The sequence below is a fragment of the Brachyhypopomus gauderio genome, chromosome 5 (assembly GCF_052324685.1).
Source record: "Brachyhypopomus gauderio isolate BG-103 chromosome 5, BGAUD_0.2, whole genome shotgun sequence".
Lineage (NCBI taxonomy): Eukaryota > Metazoa > Chordata > Actinopteri > Gymnotiformes > Hypopomidae > Brachyhypopomus > Brachyhypopomus gauderio.
Window position 1 is genome coordinate 23,522,170 of NC_135215.1, and position 23,659 is coordinate 23,545,828.

Below are 23,659 nucleotides of genomic sequence, written 5' to 3' on the forward strand. Positions count from 1 at the left end.
ATGGGCGCCTGTATGGAAAACTGAGATAGACCCATATATTTTCTGAATTGGTGCCATATACATAAGGCATTTGTCACTACAGGATTTGAAGAATAAGATGAGATTGATAGCGGGATTTTTGAAGTTGCTAATGCTGGGAGTGATGTTGAAAGGCATGAGTTATTTTCAGCTTCACACCAAACATAATCTGATGACTGACAGCAGTATAGTATTTTCTGGCAATTAGCCGCCCAATAATATATTTGTAAATTTGGCAATCCCAATCTTCCATCTGAGCAATGTTTTTGAAGAAATGTTTTCTGTATTCTTGGAATTTTACCTGCCCATATAAAGGATGTAATACACCTGTCAATAGACTGAAAAATGATTTCGGCAAACAAATTGGAAGACACTGGAAAAGAAAGAAATCTCAGAAGAACATTCATTTTTATACAGTTAATTCTACCAACCAATGTTAAATTAATGGCAGACCATTTCTGAAAATCAGACTTTAGTCTATCCACCAATGGGGTGAAATTTTTACCCAGCAGTTCTGAAAAAGATGGAGTCAAAATAATCCCTAAATACCTGAACCCATCCCTGGACATAGAGAATGGTATGTCAGAATCCTGAAGAGAGCGAGCCTTGGCATTTATCGGGAAGCACTCACTTTTAGTAACATTCAACTTATAGCCAGAGAAGACACCAAATGTTTGCAAAATTTTCCACACTTGTGGTATACTATGAATAGGGTTTGAGATATATAATAATAAGTCATCTGCATATAGGGACAAGTTGTGGGTCAGCCCACCTCTGTGAATCCCACATATTTCTGGCTTTGACTTAAGCGCAATAGAAAGAGGATCTATAACCAAAGCAAACAGAAGAGGACTGATTGGTGATCCCTGTCGGGTTCCTCTTGTCAATGGAAAAAACTCTGAGTCATTTCTATTGGTTACTACAGATGCTTTAGGACTGAAATACAAAAGCTCAATCCACTCTCTAAAATTAGGGCCAAACCCAAATCTCAAACATTCAAACAGAAAACCCCATTCTACCATGTCAAACGCCATTTTCGAATCCAAAGAAATAACCACCTCCGGTACAGTATTAGATGATTGTGTGTATAAAATATTTAAAAGACGTCGCACATTAAAAAAGGACTGACGTCTGTGAAGGAAATATTGATTATATTCATGTGTGATTCATGTTAATCATGTCCATGCAGACACTATAGCATGGTCTATGTGAAAAGTACTGCTTAGTAATTAACTGGAACCATATTGAAGATGTTTTTCTGTAAGACTGAAGTTTTCTGTGCAGCAGCAGAGTTGGTGATAATATTGCTTATCCGTTTCTAAGCACCCAAGGTTGAATCACAGGGAAACTGATAACTGCTCCTGGGAAGCAGGCATCCTTAGTTTTTTCTACACACACACTTTGACTATAAGAATCTGGACTGAGAGAGACAGTTCAGAGTTACTGCATGAAGCGTACGCTTCACATCATACTTTTATACTTTTATATTTTGTAACTCTCTTGCTATCAAATAAATACTGCTTAATATATTATAAGACCTTGAATTCTGTGCCATCAATTCCACCACAGAATTTGGCGTAGTCGGCAGGATGAGCGAGGATCGTGGCGGAGGAATGAACTGAAGCTCACCGAGGACGCTCCTCAGTCTGGGACTGAGCTGGACAACGGGAACCCCACAAGCTAAAGGGAAAGTACCGCCAGGGTGTAGCTGAAAGTTCTGACCTCGCTGACGACTCCCGCCTCATCCAACGAACAAAAAGAACGTGGTGGTGGCACACAATCGTAAGTGAATAAAAAAACTTGTTTGTAGTTTTCCACGGAATAGGTGTCCTTGCCTGCATTGAAATAGGAAAGGAATATTACTCTGGGAGTAATAAAGAGCCTATTAAGAGAATAGGCCTATTTAGACGCCTAACTAGAGAAAAGGCCATTCTTGTAGACGTACATTAACGTATAAGGACCCGGGTCGATTCAGTGCAAGGTAATAGGAGGGACCTATTCACGGCCATTGTTGGAACTAAATTGAGATCTAATATATGTTAAGCAGTAAATAAGTGTTTTTGATAGCAATTTGTATTTTTAATAGCAATTTGTATTTTGATCATTTAAAGGATGGGTTTAAGTAACAGTAAAAAATATGCCTTTGATGTCAGCCAACATCCCAATAGCATTTTTGAACAGATGAATAGACTTTATGGTACTGACTGCTGCAAACATATCACATACTGGATAGAAAATTGTGGGTTCGCGCCAAGTGGCACACTGAGTGTGGTGTATTTGGGAAAGTTGATACAGAGGGTTCAAGAGAGACTAAAAAAGGATAATAAAAAAGCATGCAAGTATTTTCATGACAATAAAGAAGATATGTTGCACAAAGCTAAATTTTTGTTTAGAGGAGGCTCAAAAGAGAGCTAATATGCAAAAGAAGGCTAGGCAGGTAGGGCTTGGAGAAAATACTAATAAGGTGTCCCAGTGTGTCTCCTTAGCTGATCCTGACCTCGATACCGCCCCAACGAGACGTCACCCACCACCTGGAGTACCTGGGGGAGAGGGAGCTGCTGCAGCTGCACCACTCCCACACCCACCTCACAACAGATACCCACCGCCATATGCTGACGCCAGAGCTGCCTTAGAAAATGCACAAAAACGTGAACTGTCAGAAGACTCGGGCCCCGTACTCTCCCCTGTCAGTAAGCACACCAGGCTTCAAACCGCGGTGAAGGGAGGAGGCCTTATGACAGCACCAGGCCCTCACACTGGATCATGGTATGAGATGGTGCCCGTTGCCAATCAGGCAGCCCACCAGATGATGATAACCACGCCCGAACCAGTGATCACACAGTTCCCGATGGTAGAAGTCTCCGGCCCGGACGGAGTTATCATGGTGCACAGACACTGGACTTCTGATGACATCATGAAAGCAGGCGAGGGTATGGGCAAACCATCTGACATAGGAGGACGGCGCTTTGGAGAAGAACTTGTGGCTTTTGTTCGGTCCTGTAGACCAACCCAATCAGAACTGAAACGTTTACTGGTGGTCAAACTCGGACCTCAGTTCAACAAGATCGACCGTGACTGGAATCCAGGTGATGTCCGTCTCCACCTACCTGAGTGGGACGCCCCTGGTGGAGGGGGAGCTGATCTGAACGGACCGTACAGAGACATGATAAGACGTCTGGTGGAAAGAGTGGAAGCTGCCTATCCAGTCTCCATCAACACAGACAAGATAGCAGCTTGCAAACAAGAAGATGGAGAGTCTATCAGTGACTTCCTCGTTCGACTAACCAGAGTCCATACAGACCACTGTGGAATCGAAGCACCAGCACAACGTGCCAACAGCCCGGCAGACGTCGGCTCGTGGGAAGCCCATCTGAGAAACACTTTCCTAGAGAACATGAGAAAAGACATCAGCGACCTCATCAGAGCCAACTGCATTGGATAAAACAGAGCTCCTCTGTCGGTGATAGATCACGCTAAACACCACGAGGCAAAGCTCATAAATAAGGAGAAGAAGAAAACTCAGAAACAGAGCGACATACCGCAGCAGGCCATGCTGACTATGGTCCAGACCAGCCAAGATTACATCAGTAGCAGAGGAAGAGGCCGAGGCAGAGGCGGAGAAGATGGAGGACGTGGTGGACAGAGAAACAAAGACAAAGACACATGCTACAATTGCGGCAAACCAGGACATTTTGCTAGAGACTGTCCAGAGTCCAAAGATGGCCATCTGACCACTGAGGAAAGAGGCCAGGACTGACGGGCGGCGGGGAGGCAGGACAGCGACGGGCCACTGAGGGAAGACGACAGCAAAAGGAAAGTACCAAATTTAGATTACTCTTTTGTCCAGCTAATTAGTAAAAACCCAGCAGCACTCCCACAGGTAGAAATAATGGTTGAAAAACGAAAACTTAAATTTTTGGTAGACAGTGGAGCAACACACTCCGTTATAATGGCTGACTAGATAAATTGTGAAATGAAGCATGATAAAACTGTCAGAGTAATGGGTGTGGGAGGGCTAACTATCTTAGAGAGAGTGTCTGTGTTTATACAGTGTAATGTAGGTAATAATGCTTTGAACATAGCTTCCTGATCTCCGCTACGTGGCCAGCTAATTTAATGTTTTGAGATTTGATATGTACATTGCAATGCACACTCCAAAGTGGCCAGAATGGGCTATTTTTGTTTTGGGGAGAGCCCCAATTAATTCATTTGGCATCAGAATAACCAGGTTATGCCTATAAATGGCAGTACATAGGCACCGAAGGGGGAATCAGAAAGCATTTCATGGCAGAGGTGACTTATGTGTTACCAGCAGATTTTTTACATTAAACCAAGTAACACATTTCATTGCACATACATATCTGACGGACCAGATACAGAGTATGAGACCAGGTTCTATGCAGAGCTGCATGACTTAATGACCATGACTGACTTGATCTGGAACGACACATGGGCAGCAGGCCTAGTGAGATTGAGTGAAGGACAAATGAATCTCTATTGTGTTCCATGGGCCACGCCCCACATATCACTACCTAACACTGGAATTATTTGACCAAAATGACAAAACACAAACAAAGGCCATACGTATGACCCTCCTCCCAGCGGAAGAATTAGAATTGACAAAAGTTCCGCAAGCTCTGTTGGCTAAGGGAAAGAACGATATGGGCCTCATTAAAAGATGTGTGCATCGTTCCCAAATCTGATTACAGACCCAAACAACACCAATACCCATTGAAACCTGAAGCCATGGAAGGCATCAGGTCCATTTTCCAATTACTACGAGAGGCTGGCATGATAGTGCCATGCGAAACCTCACCAGTAAGGACTCCCAGTTTTCCCAGTTAAGAAGCCAGGGCGAGAGGAATGGAGGTTTGTTCAGGATTTGCAAGCTGTCAAGTGGCAGCACACCCTAGATCCCCAGAAGTCCCAAATCCTTACACCATTCTCTCTCAGGTTCCCCCAGACAGCCAGTGGTTCAGTGTAGTGGATCTTGCCAATGCATTTTTCTTTTTTTAGCATTCCAGTTCATCCAGATAGCCAATTTGGTTTGCCTTTTCAAAAAAAAAAATAATAATAAAAATACACATTCACTAGATTATGTCAAGGTTACTGTGAATCACCCACCATTTACAATGCTGCACTACATGTGAGATTAGAAACATTTGAACTTCCAGAGGGAACAGCTTTAGTTCAAAATACGAATGATCTCTTAGTTTGTGCTCCAAACAGAGACCTTTGCAGACAGGCCAAAGTGGCACTGCTAAATGATTTAGCAGAGGAAGGCCACAAGGCATCCAAATCAAAGTTGTGATACTGCAGAGAGAAAGTAAACTTCTTAGGACACGTTATCTCACAACAAACCATACTGAAGCTTCCCAAACTGCGAACTAAGAAACAACTGTTATCATTTCTTGGCATGTGCTCATATTGTCGCACCTTTATTCTCTCCTACGCATAGAGCCAGGGGCCCCTCAGATAACTGATTCCCACCAAAGGATCCAGCACTTCAACATTTGAGTTGACTCCCGAGGGGGAGGCAGCTATTCAGCTCAGGCAGCTGAGCTAGTAGCCCTCACCAGGACAAATTGGCCAAAGGGAAAACAGTGAATATCTGGACAGACTCCAGATATGCTTGGGGAGTAGTGCACGATTTTGGCGCCATATAGAAAGACCGAGATTTCCTAACTAGTTCTGGCAGCAAAATTAAGAACCACAAACTAGTAGCGCAACTACTAGATGCTGTCCAGCTACCAGCGCAAGTAGCAATCATTAAATGCGCAGCGCACACCTCATCCCAAGATGAGGCAGCGAGAGGTGATGCTTTTACAGATGCCACTGCAAAAGCCACAGCGCATGCGATGCCTAACTTACAAGCCACCCAACAAGAACATGCATCCACCCCAATAACTACAATTGATATCCAACAAATGGCCTCCTCAGAGGAGAAGGCCCAGTGGAAACGGGCGGGCTGTGTTAAAACAGAAGGCGTATGGGTACACCCTGATACTACTAGACCTTGCCTACCAAAGGCTTACATGCGAGGCCTAGTTAAGATTGCTCATGGGAGGAGTCACATGAGCAAAGGGGGAATAGACCAGGTATCACTACTTATACTCAAAATTTTTGTTCAAAATATTTGATCTGTGCATAGAACTCCACTAGAAGAGACACCAACACAATACCAGCCCCATCAGGACACCTGCCAGCAACAGAACCGTTTCAAAATTGGCAAATAGACTTTGTGGAATTAACACCATCTGAAGGAAAGAAGTTCCTTCTAGTATGTGTATGCATGTTCAGTAAGTGGGTGGAAGCTTTTCCAACAGGGAAACAGGACAGTGATGCGGTTTCTAAGATGTTCCTGAAAGATCATTCCCCAGTGGGGTCTGCCACAGAGAATTTCCAGTGATAACGGGACACCCTTTGTCCACGCAGGACTTCAAAATCAGACTAAATATGTAGGTATAGACATGCGCAAGCATTACAGCTACCACCCTGCAGGCGCAGTGCAAAGAGCAAACGGCACAATAAAAGCAGGTCTTGTCAAGACCAGCCAGGAAACAGGGATGTCCTGGACAAAATGTTTGCCATTAGTGTTGTGGCAGTGTGTGTAGGACCAGACCACAAGCTAAGACAGAGCTGTCAGCATTTGAAATTGTCTTTGGCAGGCCTCCCAACACAGGTCTCGGACCCGCAGAGCTGGAGATGCACCTATTGAATGAACAACTAATTCAAAAGTTTGTCTTTGTACAAGTCTATGTACTGTGTCTAAGCAGGTGAAAGCAGTGTTGCTAGAACCAGCAGACCATCTGCTCCACTCCTTCATTCCTGACGACTGGGTTGCAGAACCAGATGATTCCTAAAGCTTTCTGAAAGAATGATTACTGTTGCATGAAGATTATGTTGAATGATTAAGAGAATCAAAGGGGGAGAATGTGAAGGAAATATTGATTATATTCATGTGTGATTCATGTTAATCATGTCCATGCAGACACTATAGCATGGTCTGTGTGAAAAGTACTGCTTAGTAATTAACTGGAACCATATTGAAGATGTTTTTCTGTAAGACTGAAGTTTTCTGTGCAGCAGCAGAGTTGGTGATAATATTGCTTATCCGTTTCTAAGCACCCAAGGTTGAATCACAGGGAAACTGATAACTGCTCCTGGGAAGCAGGCATCCTTAGTTTTTTCTACACACACACTTTGACTATAAGAATCTGGACTGAGAGAGACAGTTCAGAGTTACTGCATGAAGCGTACGCTTCACATCATACTTTTATACTTTTATATTTTGTAACTCTCTTGCTATCAAATAAATACTGCTTAATATATTATAAGACCTTGAATTCTGTGCCATCAATTCCACCACAGAATTTGGCGTAGTCGGCAGGATGAGCGAGGATCGTGGCGGAGGAATGAACTGAAGCTCACCGAGGACGCTCCTCAGTCTGGGACTGAGCTGGACAACGGGAACCCCACAAGCTAAAGGGAAAGTACCGCCAGGGTGTAGCTGAAAGTTCTGACCTCGCTGACGACTCCCGCCTCATCCAACGAACAAAAAGAACGTGGTGGTGGCACACAATCGTAAGTGAATAAAAAAACTTGTTTGTAGTTTTCCACGGAATAGGTGTCCTTGCCTGCATTGAAATAGGAAAGGAATATTACTCTGGGAGTAATAAAGAGCCTATTAAGAGAATATGCCTATTTAGACGCCTAACTAGAGAAAAGGCCATTCTTGTAGACGTACATTAACGTATAAGGACCCGGGTCGATTCAGTGCAAGGTAATAGGAGGGACCTATTCACGGCCATTGTTGGAACTAAATTGAGATCTAATATATGTTAAGCAGTAAATAAGTGTTTTTGATAGCAATTTGTATTTTTAATAGCAATTTGTATTTTGATCATTTAAAGGATGGGTTTAAGTAACAGTAAAAAATATGCCTTTGATGTCAGCCAACATCCCAATAGCATTTTTGAACAGATGAATAGACTTTATGGTACTGACTGCTGCAAACATATCACATACTGGATAGAAAATTGTGGGTTCGCGCCAAGTGGCACACTGAGTGTGGTGTATTTGGGAAAGTTGATACAGAGGGTTCAAGAGAGACTAAAAAAGGATAATAAAAAAGCATGCAAGTATTTTCATGACAATAAAGAAGATATGTTGCACAAAGCTAAATTTTTGTTTAGAGGAGGCTCAAAAGAGAGCTAATATGCAAAAGAAGGCTAGGCAGGTAGGGCTTGGAGAAAATACTAATAAGGTGTCCCAGTGTGTCTCCTTAGCTGATCCTGACCTCGATACCGCCCCAACGAGACGTCACCCACCACCTGGAGTACCTGGGGGAGAGGGAGCTGCTGCAGCTGCACCACTCCCACACCCACCTCACAACAGATACCCACCGCCATATGCTGACGCCAGAGCTGCCTTAGAAAATGCACAAAAACGTTGTTGTCGCCATTGTTCTTCTTAATACTTGAGATATGCTGCTCAGATGATTTATGTTTTAACTGGTGAGCTAACAGACGGCCTGATTTTTCCCCATGTTCATACACAAAGTCCTGTAATTTCAATAGCATCCTCTCAGTTTTCTCAGATACCAATATCTCATATTTTAGCTTGAAGCTCTACTCTTACCTTATAGAGTTCTGGACTGGGACACTGCATATTGGCTATCTATTTCCTGAATATTTTTTATCAACCTTTCTAACTCTTTACGTTTGTTTTGATTCACCATTGATTTGTACGAGATCATTTTCCCCCTAATAACCACTTTAAGTGTCACCCAAAGCACTGAGGAAGATACTTCATCACCGTCACTGAACTCAAGGAATTCTTCAATGGCCGATGATATCATTTGGCAAAACTGTTTATCTTTTAATAGATAAAGATAACTATCCAATCTCCAAGGAATATATTCCTGGCCTTTGTGGGTTAAAGAAAGGTCCAGAAGTACCGGGGCATGATCGGATTCAACTATAGATGAATAATCAATTTTATTAACTAATGGTAATAATGTACTATCAATAAAGAAGTAATCAATTCTGCTATACGTATGATGTACATGAGAGAAATAAGAATAAGTCTTACACAGGGGGAAACAAAAGCGCCATGGGTCGGTACAGCCTACCTGAGCCAAGAACAGTGACAGTTTTTTTTGCCATTTTGGAGGGAGAAATAGATCTTGGATTAGAGCAATCCAAAGAAGGGTTAATAACGCAGTTCAAATCTCCACAAATCAAATGGTGAGAGTTGAGATCTGGATTGGATGCTATCAATCTGTCAATAAATCTCTCATCATCCCAGTTGGGCGCATAAACATTCAACAGTACAACAGGTTTAAAATATATAGTTCCCATTATGACCAAATATCGTCCTTGTGAGTCTTCTATTACCTTAGTAGGACTAAAAGGAACCTTTTTATGTACCAAGATAGCCACCCCTCTAGACTTATGATCAAACTTTGAATGAAATGACTGACCCACCCATGCTTTTCTTAATCTAAAATGATTTCACCAGTAAATGAGTTTCTTGCAAAAAAGCAATTTCACATTTTAACAATTTTAAATGTGCAAAGATTCTTGCCCGCTTCACAGGACCATTCATCCCTTTCAATAAAATTGGTAGGCTACATATACAAACAAACAAAAAAAGACTCACGATGGCAACAGTGAAAAACCCTTGACGCACATCCAACCCTCCCCTTGAACAACTAACCCCAAAACCCCTAGCGCGTGAACTGCCTATGTTTAAATCCCTAGGGATAAACTGCAGGCTCGCTAAAGATGTCCTGCCGGTGAGCATCATTAAGAGCCATGACCTATATTATCTACAGGAATTCCAGCATCTGTCTATTTGCGTCAGTATGAAATTGTTATACATTTTGCAATCATAAACAACTTTTTGTACCCATAATTACCATGAGCAAGAAGATAGCGTTTCACAGAATTACTCCTGAGTGTACACTTTCAAGCGGGCTGGGTACAACAGCCGAAACTTCACCCTGCTCGCATAGAAAGCTTGTTTAATTTGCTGAATGTCTTGCGTTTCTTCGCCAGTGAAGGGCTCAGGTCAGGATAGATTCAGAGGGTGGCGTCTTGGAACATAACCTTATGATTTCGTGCCCAATTAAGTGCGGCTTCCTTCTGTGGAAATTTCCGAAAGCACACCACAAAAGCTCTCGCTGGATCCTCAGGTTTTGGTTTCTTATTAAGGGAGCGATGTGCTCTCTCCAACTCCGGCGGCTCAGTAAAAACCTCCGCTCCCATGGCCTCCATCAACAGCTCTTCCATGAATTTGACCGGGTTTTTGCCGTCCTTGCTGCCCTCTGGGATGTTCAAAATTTGTTGATTCGATCTGCGCAATCTCTTTTCAAGATCCTCCACCCGATCTAACAAGTCCTGGTTAGCTGCTGTCAGAGCTTTAATCGTCACTTCAGTCGCGTTCACGCGCTCAAAGTTCTCACTAGCTGTCGTTTCCGTCGACACCAATCTAACGAATTAACAGTCTCTTTGATACCATTCACAGCAGTTTGAAGAGGTTTAAGTGACTCGTGGATCAAAGTGGAGAGGTCATCCTTAAGAACAGATCTGTTTATCCAGCTCTGTCACTAGTTGGGCCATGGAGACAATTTCGCCACTAGCTTTCTCCTCCGCCATAACCGAAAGTTTACTAGCCAACCTCGTGGAGGACGTTTGTTGCCCGGATTTCTGCTTCCCACTCATATTAGTAACACTAAGCACACTAGAATGGTTTTCACAAATGTATGATCTTGTAAACCAGTGGTTCCCAAAGTGGGGGGCGCGGAGCTTGAAAGTAAAACGTGCACGTGTCAATATTAGAGATGCACCGATTCCGATATTAATATCTGAAAAAATTCTAGATCGGGTATCGGGGACAATGTGACCGATCCATAAAAACAGATCTATTCAGTCTAATTCTATACTTGTATTGCTTGCTTTTCGGAGTTAGTTCAACCTTAATACTCGCGCTGGTGCTATTCCACTTAGTCCGTTTATTTGCTGGTTGACCAAAATAAACCTGGGCTCCAGCAATACTTCACTGTTCATACATGAACTGGTGAGTTGTCCAAAGCTCATTTAATACGTTACTTACAGAAATAAATTAAAGAGCAGTGGTCTGACTCGGTCTAAGGCAGAAAGCTAAAAAAAAACAATATTCCATACGCGCGCTCAACTTGCTCCCTTAAAGAGACAGTACAGATATTTCTGGCCGTTACATGCTTTGTGCTCTGCGTGATGTCTGCGCTTGCAAACTAGCCGCATATGTATTGCTGTTTCTCTTATTTCATCTCCTTATTTATTTTAAATTATATTTAGAATTCTTGAACCATTTTAAAGGTTTCTTGCAGTTTATTTTTTTCATGTTTGACCAAAGTTGTGAACCTATTGTTTTTGTAAGTTTCAGGTTCTTTGGTATTATTTATTTTACATTCAATGTTATATTCATAATTGCACTGACTGAACAAAAGCAAGTTGTGTTGTTTTTACATGTTTTATGTATGTTTAAGTGTGCTATACTGGTGCAGTTTTCAATAAACTTTTTTACTCAATCAGATCGGTATCGGCAGAGGCGGTCTTTGCATAGAGGCATGGCTAGACAACTGCCTTGGGCCCCTCCCACTGCAGCCCACTGTAGGGGCCCCCTGATTAGCTGACTTATTTCTCGCATATTAATGTTGATTGGCCCCCTAGCTAATTTCGCCTTGAGCCCCAAATTGCTAAGTCCGCCACTGGGTATCAGATCAGTATCGGCCGATACGAAGCCTCAGATATCTGAATTGATATCGGAAGTGAAAAACGTGAATCGGTGCATCCCTAGTCAATATGGGGGGGCGCAAAAATATATCTACTAAAGGGGGGCACGGCAGAAAAAGTTTGGGAACCACTGTTGTAAACAACAATATTTATATATATATGCGACGCTATAACAATATATATTTCTCAAGGTCACTGGGAGCTCTGTAGATCGTGACCTACCCCCACTGCGCCATACCGGAAGTCCCGATATTTAATTTTTAATAAATTTCCAAAAATGTCTACATTCGTTTTTTTCTGTGAAGATGGGGTGCTAAATAAAATCAACTTTGATTTTAGCAAATGGCTGCAATGAAACAAAGTGAAAATTTTTAAGGGGTCTGAATACTTTCCCACTTTTCCCACTTACCCACTATATATGGTTGTTTAATTAGATGTTTACGTATTTAACTTCTGTTTTATATCTTGGTTACATGATTCTACAAAGCCAATTCAATAAAATGGTCTGGCTTGCCAGCAGATGTGCCAATACCGCCAAAGGAAGCGCCGATGTTGCCTCCAACCTGAAGCCCAATATTCACATTGGAGGAACTGCTAGGCCTAGAAACAGAACTACAGAACTTGAGGTATTAGCTAGGTGACCCAATGGAGTTGGGACCTAATGGAATTCCTTTTTGAGTCTTGGTCCTCCCAAGATTCTTCCCAATACCTGCCCCTGGCTTGCTCATTAGGGATCATGCACTTGTAAAGCTGCTCTGTGACATAAAAAATAAATAGGAGAGAGAAGAAAAAAAAAGTAAAGAGTGCAAGAAGAAAATTGACCCTTGGGATGCTCGGATGTCAGCAAGTGATATTTATTGTTCATCAGAACAGCCACTAAAGTAAAACAGTAGTGCTACCATTTGTGGCAATGTTTATTTAGACTGACGTCTTCTTCCTGCTCCATCATTCCCAGTTATTTTAGATGTTTGGATCCAGAACCATGCTGTCTGAATTACTCAACTGACTGCTCTGCAGCAGACTGCTTAAGTCTGCTTTGCATGATGCACTGAAAGACTAATCCCATCATGAGTCTTGCAACACAAGTACTTAGAGTCACTAAATCCCCACTAGTTTCACACACAACTGCCTGCATGTTGCCTGAATACAACAAGGAAAATAGGTTAATAATTGTTCATCATAATATATACAATTCCACAAAATCATCCATATGTGTACTGGGGTGTTAGCTTTTACTCTTCTTCCCACCTGTAGGTGGCAGCACAGGGTTTGGTGAAGTGGCTCCGAGCTTCTTATTCTTTGCCTTCTTCACTTTGTCTTTAATGATGTAAATGTCAAGATTGTTCTCTTGCGGAGCTATGAAATAATTTAGTATACTTAAATTTAGTATACTTAAATTAGTATACTTACTTAATTTAGCATATTTAAAATTTTAAATGTAATATCAAACTCTACATTAACTCTGTATTAATAGCTGGAATACCTTTTTTGATTTTCTTCATGGCTGGCTTTTCTTTGGGAGGAATAAAGGCTTTCTTCCTCTCTTCTTGTTTTTTGCTCAGTGCTTCAGCCTGCTTCACCTTAAAAAAAAAATTAAAAAAAAAGAGTAAGAGTTCATGCCATGAGCTACAGCAGGGGGGCGCTAAACAAGGCATTAAGGTCCACTTAAAGTCCAAGGTAAGGCATTAAGGTCCACTTACCTTGATTTCGTTTATTTTTCTGCGACGTTTCTCACTCTCCCGCAGAAAGAATTCTCCACTGGCAAGCTCCCGGTCAACCTGGAAACCATGAATGCGGTTTTTAGCTACAAATGTACTCAAAACCAAGCCCCTTGTGTTCAGTGAGGCTATAGCATCATAGCCCATTTTGTTCTCACTACATTATATTATAGTACTACACAGGGGCGGATCTACGGGCGGGCCTGGGTGGGCCAGGCCCACCCTGATTGGCAGCTGGGCCCACCTAATCACAAGCTCAGAATACAGTTTTCCGTATGAAAATTAAAGAAAATAAACTATAATTGCTGCAGGATGGCGCCTAGCGCACGAGTCATTTAATGACCATACAGCCCGCCCACCCCGGACAAAACTTACGTTTCCCCCCCCCGTCAACAACTTTCGTTCGTGCTTGCCCAACCCAATTACACTTTGGCCCGTCCAAAAACTGCCGGCTGCATCCGCCACTGGTACTACACATTAAATTGCCAATCATATGTTGAGGTTAATACCATTGTTGAATTTTAGCAAAATACAAGAAAAAAGTGGTACATATTCAGAATACAAAATATAATCAGCTTTAGTCGCCAGATATCTTTGCAAACACAGGGAATTTGTTTCTGGCTGTTCTCTCTCCTTACTTCACAAACAATACAATATACAACTCTAAACTAGAATTACAGACATTGTACAAGCTTGGCAGGATTTACATATATACATATACACTCACCAGCTACGTTATAAAATATACTAATGATGGAGAAAGAGTGGTGAACAAAATCTATCCAAAAGCACCATCACCGAGGTGTGTCGATGACTACAGCAGTAGCCAAGACAACTTCTTACCATGATATTGAAGCAGCCAATATTAGAGCGTACTAATGCTGAATCAGAGTGAACTAACACCATTACCAAATCTATTAGGATATTTATTGCTGCAGACATGAGGCCATACTCTGTTGTGGAAAACAGTTTAAAAACATGATTCAAGTGCTTGAGCAACACTATGAAATCACTTTGTGTGTACACTTCAGTGTGAAGATCATGCCAGATCTTTATGAACAAGACCGAAACTACTTCTGTGGCCTTAACCACAGACATCTGGACCTCCATTGTTCTTGTCTTTTTGGAAATTTTTTTGTTCATGTGGGCAGTTATTTCTTTGAAAAATAGAATTTGAATTTAAGAACATGGGCAAAAGTTCCATGATTTTAGTTTTCATAATGTTCTTTATTATTAAATGAAAAACAATTTTATCTTTCTTTTCATGCTGATCCAAATAATCCGATATGTGACACAAAAAATAGAAAACAAGCATATCTGTGAAATTTTTTATTTGTTGCACCTAGAGTTGTCAAAGAAAATCGATATATCGATACGTATCGATACTGAACATTCTGAAACGGTACAATACTCGTTTCTCTAAGTATCGATTCTTTTTACATAAAATGCGCTTTCGTTTGACCCACCCAAGCTGCCATAATGCACAGAACAGTTTGTAATGCTAAAATGGCAGCTAAAGCAAACACTGTGTTCGCAGCCCGTCTTAATAAGCAAGGAAAGCAGCAGAAGTGCTGTGTGGAAATACTTTGGATTCGAAGCAGATACAGATGGAAAACCGAAGGACATGAATAAGCCAGTTTGCAAGCGGTGCTTTCGGAACATTTCAACGAAGGGCGCTAAAGCCTGGTTTATACTTGACGTGCCACGAGCAGCGCGAGGGTCCACACAGTGAAAATGACGTAATCGCGGTGGCCTCACGCGCTGTCGATTCGCAAGGTCGTGCACCTTTGTAACTTAAAGCAAGCCGCGCCGCAGCGCAATGAACAAAGTCAGGTTTGCTGGGTTCATACACCTTAACAAGGTGGAATTCAAGCACTTGTACGTCACTTTCAATGTCAATATTTCAATATTTTCCAGCACGTTAAACTTTAGTTAAATATTTATACATATACTCGAAATTATTCGCTTTTTTATCACATTATTTAATGGTTGTTTATTTTCAGAATGCCCAATCTTAACGTCTTCACGGTCTCATGTTTCGTCCTGGAATTACAAGAGGCTTAATACAAGAGAACTGTTCAGTCAGGCAGCTATTTGTTTCAAGCATTTTCAAGCACTTTAACCTAAATTCCAGCATTTTCAATCCTGAAACACACAAACACAAAGCAACATTAAAATTGGTGTAAATGTTCCGTCCCCTGTTTTTGAGGAGTGTTTCTTTATACTACCACATATCGTTTCGAACAACAGCAAAGAATGTGAGACGCGGTAAGTATAAACGCCGCCTCCACCATTCGAGCAGGGTCGCGCGATGTGTGCGGACTTGCACACTACGGTCACTCGCGAAAGTATAAACCTAGCTTAACACAACGAATCTTGAAGGCACGCAGATTTGTACAAAACATTCCAAGAGGTTGGTGATTATTCCCATTTCTAGTATTACTACAGCATACAAGATTGTGTCCCCGATTATGGTATCCTAGCAAATGTTTGTCATATTCTTTGTTTAAGAGCCGTAAGTGCGACAGCATACAGGGAGAAAAAAAAGAGTGATCTATGAATACTGAACTCCACTCTAATACTGAAGTTTTAGTTACTTAAAGTTGTTTAAAGTATACTTAAAATACACTTTTTGTATCAGCCTTTTTGACTTCTAAATGTGAATTCCAAAGTGCACTACTATTATTTATGTTAATGTTATTATTTATTTATGTTATAATATATATGTTATATTATAATGTTATTATTTATTTATGTTAATTTATATTAATGTGCAATTATTTATTTTTCTGTTTTAATGTGGTAAGGACAACACCTTTTATTTATTTGACATTTGTGAAACAAAATACAATATACATTTGTTTATAAAAAAATTAAAAGGCTTTAAAATGAAAATGAGCACAGTATCTGACTTGGGTATCGAATTTCAATATTTTTCAAAGTTGTAATTCTTATTATCGTGACAACACTAGATGCACCCCCCCGAATGATGTGTTAACTGCATTGATTACTAAAAGAATTACTGCAGTAGAGAGTGGTCAAGAGAACCCTATTCCACTGTTGCCTCCACCCAAGTATTACATGTAACACAGATTTGCATGGCCTCACATGATCAGTTTTCAAATGGTAGCACTAAAACACTAAATTAAAAAAAAAAACATCTCTTTTAATGTGATAAAAAGAGAATTCTTTTGAATAATTTCGAGCATATGTGTATTTGTATAAATATGTAACTTAATTAAGCTGAAGGTGCTATAAAATATTGAAAATGGACCTTGAAAGTTCTGTACATGCTTGAATTCCACCTTGTAAAGGTGGATGAACCCTGCAAACACAGCACTGAATAGCGGAATGCAACCTCGACACGCCACAATCGCAATTGCGATTACTACCCATATTTTCCGGACTATGAGCTGTTAATTATTCCCTCAAGCTTTGAACCATGCGACTTATAATGAGGTGCGGCTTTTCTGTAGATGTTCACCCATCAGGGGTGGAGCAGAAAATTAATCAGGTGGTAGGACAAAGTTGTAAATCAGAGAAGAAAGTGCTCATTTTCATTTAGCACATGCAAGCATCAGGCACGACGGAGAGTTTTTTTCAAATGACTGTGTTGTGCCAAATTCAGAATCCCCTCGTTTGCACACGCATAAAGACGCTACAGATTATATTCGAGAGTTACAGTTAGGGCTGGGTATTGATTCAAATTCCAAGAATCGATCCGATTCCGAAGATTAAGAATCGATTTATTTCGATTTAATCCGATTTAATCGATTCGATCCGATTCGATCCAATTCGGGATTTAGTGTTATTAAAAATGTATTTGAGCTGTTTCCTGACTGTGTACAGAAGCAACATGTTAAAACTAGTATTATATCGATATTAATCAGCAAATAGTTACTGGTAGTTGGTAGTTACTGATGGCTGGAAGACTGGTGAAAAGGGTCATCATAAATCTACCTTCAAGAAAGGTAATCCAGGACAATAAACAGGACATCTTTGAGGTGTCTATATCTGCAACAGTGGGCTCCTACTGGGACACTAACCAGTGCATTATTATGATTTAAATAATTAAGAATTCACCCATAAGCTGTTGCTACCAAATGCATTTTTATTTTAAAAGTGCTCACACTTAATAAACTGAAAGTATAAAATGTAAACGTGTATTTTTCTTTAAAGTGAGAATATAAGAACAGAACTCTCACGTTACGGTCCCCGACCCCTCCGTTTTGGGCGCGTTAACGTCGTCTGTGTCTAATCGTCTACGTCGGTGTATCTCCGTGGGTGCGTCTTGTGATAGTCCTCACTTGTGGCTCGTCTCGTCACGTGGGGTTTATGTGGTTTGTCTATTTAATTTGCCCTCGCGCAGCGTCCTGTGCTCGTCGTTGTTTGAGTCACACATGTTCTATGTAAACGTGTTTTATGTGCGCTGTCTGCGCTTCGGTAAATGTAATAAACGTAACGATTTGGAAAGTGCAAAGGATTCTGTCTCGTCCGTCGCCTTGCGCCCAACGTTACAAGAACATTTTAAACTTTTTTTAAACTGTAAAAACTGGGTAAATGGTCAGTGACACGGACTAACTGTAAATAGTCACTGACACTGGATAAACTGTCCTTCTGTTTTTAGATTTCCGATTTGACTATCGTCGTTACCGGCACTGTCCGACGCCAAGTCGTTTTACAGTTAGTTAGACCGAGCACGCCTGCGTGAATTCAGTGACGAGGCGGGGGTAAAAGTTCACTAAAAAAATCGATCTTTGGACGTACGAATCGATAATCAGATCATCATATGCGAATCGATTCTGAATCGGAAAATCGATTTTTTCAACACAGGCCTAGTTACAGTGATAATTACTTAGTTCATTGAGCACTCTAGTTTTGTCCTAACTAGATATTTAGACATAATAATGCTATAATACTGTGAAGTCATGTGGTCAGAGGTTATAGCCAGTGTGGCTTTGGACATAGATAATGCCGTTTGCGGTGATGGATAATTAATGTCTAGCTCTTATTTATGGATATGTAGCGTCTTTATGCGGATAAACGAGGGAAGTCGGAATTCCGCACAACACCGACTGAAAGCCAAATCTGTTGCACGTGAAATGCTACAGGCACCGTTCAGAAACTGATCAGTTCAGTTAAATATATTCAGTTCAGTAGATATATGCGGCTTTTAGCCTGGTGCGGCTTATAAAACATTTTCCTTTTTTTTTTACTTTGTAGGTGTGCTGCATTGTCGAGAAAATATGGTACGTCCTGACAACAGACAGCTCCTTTCTTTGGCAATAGTTCTTTTGGGGCATCATTTTTTACTTCAACGTGTTGCATTCCGGACAGGTGAAGGTTATTTTAACCGGTGTGGTCGGTTTCTGAAAAATTCTTATACCAAAAACACTGGTTTTTGGTGCGAACTGGTATACCGCCCAGCACTAGTGGGCAGCATTCACCACCTGTCAAGTAAGACAACCTCCCATGAACCACCTCATCATAATCCTGAGATTTTTTTTTTGGCTGAAGGAAAATTACTGAACAGAAACCATCCCCTACCCTGACAATGATTTTATGGTAGGGAGTGCCATCGAGTCATTTAAAAATCACAACCAAATTTTTTGTACATACCTTGCTGTCAGGCTGAGGTGGGGGGAAAGGTGTGTATTCTTTTTTAGTCTTCTTTTTCTTGAGCTGCTTGCGTTTCAGGTTTTTGTGCCGGAATGTAGGCAGGAATCTCTCCCAGCTCTGATTGCGCAGCTCCGGGTCACTAGCCAACTCACGCTTTATCATTAACATCTACATGGACCGCAAATCACCCCACACACACACACACACACACACACACACACACACACACACACACACACACCCAGCCAAAAAGAAGAAAACATGAGTGAGGCAACACACACACACACACACACACAGGGGCACAGAATAATATTTTCATTGAGTTAATTTAAAACATTGTCATTAACATTGAGTCTAAATATTTTGTACGTGAACACTAGACTACACAGCCAGCTTTTAAGCCACAGGCTCCCCTCTTTAAGCAAGAAGTCACCAGCATAGTGTAGTGCAAATTGGGAAAGCAACACAGTTATGATTAGGGGTGTGTTTAAAAAAATCGATTTTTCGATTCAAATCGATCTTCATTTGAATGATTCGATATCGATTTATTAAACCCGAGATCGATCTTTAGAATTGGCTAATTTTCCCCGCATATGCATACCGTTTTAACGGCTCCCGTTTTATCTTGCGTGGCGTGCTTTAATTCCACCTTGTTTAGGTGTATGAACACTGCAAACATGACTTTGTTCATTGCGCAGAAGCGCGGCGTGTGCGAAGTTACAAAATTTGAGAGGTGCACGACCTCGTGAAGCGACAGCGCACAGGCAGAGCCACCGCGATTACGTCGTTTTCGGCGTGCGGACCCTCACGCGGGTCGCGACGCGTCAAGTATAAAGCTGTGAAGTTTTCTCAACAGCTGGCAATATTGTTACTGCACAAAAGAGCTGTCTCACTCCTCAACATGTTGATCAGCATCTTTTCTTGCAGAAAATTTTGACAATCTCCAAGATGTCACAAAGCAGTCATGAATAAATCTTAGTTTTTGGACCTTAATGTTTACAATATTCAGAACTATGTTCATAAATGTTTTTGTTACATGTAAAAAAAAAAACTGAATTTGCACTTTAAAAAGCTGCTCAAAAACACTTGCAATGCATTTTCTGGTAAATGAGCTATGTGGAAGTGTGTGCATTAATTGATATAAAAAAGAATGTAACTGTTGTTCACAGTATAAACACTAATATCTTAATACATTTTAATAAGGTTTGAGTGTTCCTTGTATCATTACAACATTTCACATTAAAACTACATTTTTTATTGTAACTGAAATTTCCCTACAAGAATCGATATTGAATCGGATCGAATCGAATTGAATCGGGACCTTGTGAATCGGAATCGAATCAAACTGGGAAATCAGTAGTGATACCCACCCCTAGTTATGATGCATGAACAGTGCTGTACCGCATTGTTAGATTCTATTCACAGTGCAACAAGCTTAAACGATCGACGTTATACTCATCGTCAAACTATTCCATGAAAATTTTGCTAATATTATTGACGTAAAGCTTAAAGTGGTATAACTACTGATTAGTGAATTCTTTGTTGTCACTGACCGCCTAACCCCAAAGGCAACACATTTCCGTAAACATACATCGAGTATGCACATGGCTCTGCAGGTACATTCTCATTTACCTTTATGTTGTAAATGGGGTGGATATTTTTCATTGTCTCAAGCACCACTTTCCGAACCTGTAGAGAAAAAAACAAAATTATTGGACTTGTGTGTATACCTTAGCTCGTTTCTGACTGGCATGACTACCTACACAGTCATCTAGGCCATTAGTTTCTTTCATTAGAGAATTTCTGTCTTTAGATAAAAGAGGAAATTCTCATTGCTAAACAAAGTCTGTGTTCTCTCTGAAGGCGTCAATGAAGACAAACTGCCAATGGATCTGGGCTTTATAAAATTAAAATAAATAAATAAATAAATGGATCAACTGTTGATGACTTTGCAATAAGGTGTATGACGTTCACCTCTTTCAGGCCACTGTATGGACCCAGAGCAGATACGGTGTTACCCTGAACCATAATATAGCAGTTGGTGAGCAGCTCAAGGGCCTGGAAGAAACAGGAAGACTTGAAAGTAATGTTTCAACAGTTGCAGAGCTCTGAGCACCCATAGATTTCTGAAGGTGACACAGTACTGAACTCATGAGCACTCAGCTATAGAGCACCAATTCAGATAATGTAGGAAATAATTTATTGCTTATGCTTTACAATCTCCTCTTTGTAGCTTACCAGTTACAGAGTCTTAATAAAAGCAATTTTAGTTAGATAACATTTAATGCAGTGGCTATGCATGCTGTGCGGCTCTTTTCACCTCTCAACCATGGCACTCCATCTAAGAAAGATGACTACACTCGGATAGATACTTTCTGTGTAACCATGTAACATCTACCATCATCCCACAGTCTACCATAATGCAATAGAAAAAATAATGAAAGACAAAAGCAGGTATGGTTAGCTTATTTTGACCTTTGGCTGTTATTATCAACCAGTTTTCATTTCCTTTAAAATATCTCAGAATGCAAACATACACATAAATTTTGCATCAGAGCAATGCCACTGCCATCTAGTGTCATTTAGTGGTTAAACCTGACTACTACACTGATGCAGTACTACTAATTTTTAAACCTAGTGCTACTCTAAAAACAACTTTCAGCTTATGATATGAAGGAAATGTCAGACTGACTGAAGTGTAGGTGCTAGCAGTGCTCCTTGAATTACACACCTCCTGTCTTTGCTCACCTTCAGTGTAGAACCCTTAGGCCCAATCAGTCTCTGCCTGCGTTTCACAAAACGCTCTCTATTTCGCACCAGAGTGCCAATCTTTATAATATCACAAGCTATGTCATCTTGTAAAATCCTCACTGCCTGAAAGAGACAACACATATTTAAAACATTTTTTCTTATTACATGTGCAGGTATCTCAACAGATATTAAACAATAGGATTGAAGCATTAAGTGATGCAAAAGCAATTTAACTCATAACTCTGAAATACACTCTACACTAAGAGCACTCAGGAAGATTTAAAAATTAATTTTCATGAATTAAAAGAAATGCTAGGATATCGGAAGGGCAGACAATACTCCTAAATTTGTTGTCACACAAATGTTTTACATTAATGTTTAGAATTCTTACATGAATTATAGAGTATTGGATGTATTTGGGAATTATTGCTTGTAAATGTAAAAGGAACTTGATTAATAATGCAAGACATGCTAGAATCGGCACTTCACTTCATTGGGCTACAGTAAATAACACTTATAAAACATAACTGTTATATTTTGCACTTTTAATGGCTTACAGAGTCAAAAAAAGCACCTAGAAAAACTGTCAGAATGGCTGGAACATCAACTGTAACTGGCAGATGGTATGCAGTCAACCTTGAAAAGGCTCATAGAAAGGAAGTATCTGTACCTTGCAAAAGCACCCCAAGAGCAGCTTACCTGTTCAAATGGCACGCTTCTAGCTAAGAGCTTGATCAGGTCTCTGGCTCTCAGGATGGCATATGGATCAAAGGTCTTCTTTGTTGTGCTAACAGTGATGCTGCCTTCAATTAGGTCCAGTGTAGTCTTGATAAACTAGAAGACAAGAACACACAAAATTTAAGTTTCAGAATCTCAATTGATTTAAATGTGTCTTGGTCATGATGTATCGCATTACTAATGGGTAACGTCAGTCTCAATCTCAAGAAACATACTGGGATCTGGAAACCGCTCTATCCAGTAACAGCACACTTACGATATCGCCGAGAGCTTTCTGCACTAGGAGCCAGCACTCTTTCAAGTAAGCCTCGCGGTACTTTGGGAAGAGAGTGGCGAAACTGCTTTCCTCCAACAGACCGAGTGGGTTGTCCTCTCTAGTAAATGTTGGTTCTTTCCAGTCGTCTGGGACCGTAAATAGTTCTGAGTCATCTAAAGCAGAATCAACAAACACATGTGTCTTAAATACGTTAGGTTAGCCTTAAGTCAAGTTAATTATCTAATGACCTATCTAGCTACATTTCCAACAACACAGAGTGCATAATGTGAAATTCACTTTAGCAAACGAGCTAGCTATGAAGCGAGGTATTTGGCGAAGGCATCTTGAGGCTATCGTTTCGTTTCTAAACAGTAGTTATATACGTTTTTTTACCTTGGTTGCAGACACACAGACAAAACATACATCGAATGTGTATCAGGTAATACCATACCTTGATCTTTTCTCTTTTTCCCCTTTTTATCTGCCAACGTTCCACTCACGCTTTCTTTAACAGGGGCCACCATTGTGCTATTCATTCGGCTATTAAATCCGAATGACTTCATTCATGCACACCTCTACCACCACCTATTGGACTGGAGGTGGATGCTCTAAACGTATAGGCTGCAGGGTTGCCAACTCTCACGCATTGAGCGTGAGACACACGCATTTGACTGTCTTCACACGCTCTCACGCCACACTTCCGATTTCTCACGCCGAAAAAAAAACTACTTTATTTACCTCTGATACGCATCTATGGCCCTGTCCACACGACGCCGGAG

At 40.8% G+C, this 23,659-nt stretch overlaps 2 protein-coding genes across 3 annotated transcripts in view; one reads left to right on the forward strand and one right to left on the reverse strand.

Moving 5' to 3' along the window:
* Nucleotides 1-5,145, forward strand: part of LOC143514863 (fatty acyl-CoA reductase 1) — a 142,147-nt gene extending 137,002 nt beyond the window's left edge. Inside the window, exon 13 of the mRNA XM_077006564.1 lies at nucleotides 1,588-5,145. Coding sequence (XP_076862679.1) covers nucleotides 1,588-1,599 — 12 coding nt within the window. The 3' untranslated portion in view covers nucleotides 1,600-5,145. The remainder of the gene's footprint in view (nucleotides 1-1,587) is intronic.
* Nucleotides 3,679-23,490, reverse strand: krr1 (KRR1 small subunit processome component homolog). Of its 2 annotated transcripts, none has more exons than XM_077006567.1 (11): nucleotides 23,332-23,490; nucleotides 22,881-23,053; nucleotides 22,586-22,720; nucleotides 21,884-22,009; nucleotides 21,110-21,193; nucleotides 20,768-20,824; nucleotides 19,136-19,303; nucleotides 13,499-13,576; nucleotides 13,282-13,378; nucleotides 13,047-13,154; nucleotides 3,679-3,808 (listed from the first exon to the last, which is right to left on the reverse strand). In XM_077006567.1, exons 1-11 carry the CDS (start codon nucleotides 23,441-23,443, stop codon nucleotides 3,714-3,716), a joined length of 1,233 nt encoding a protein of 410 aa, XP_076862682.1. In that variant the 5' UTR covers nucleotides 23,444-23,490; the 3' UTR covers nucleotides 3,679-3,713. The 2 variants fall into 2 exon arrangements, with proteins under 2 accessions (XP_076862682.1, XP_076862681.1); XM_077006566.1 differs by lacking the exon at nucleotides 3,679-3,808 and adding an exon at nucleotides 12,637-12,938.
* Nucleotides 23,491-23,659: the final 169 nt, after the last annotated feature.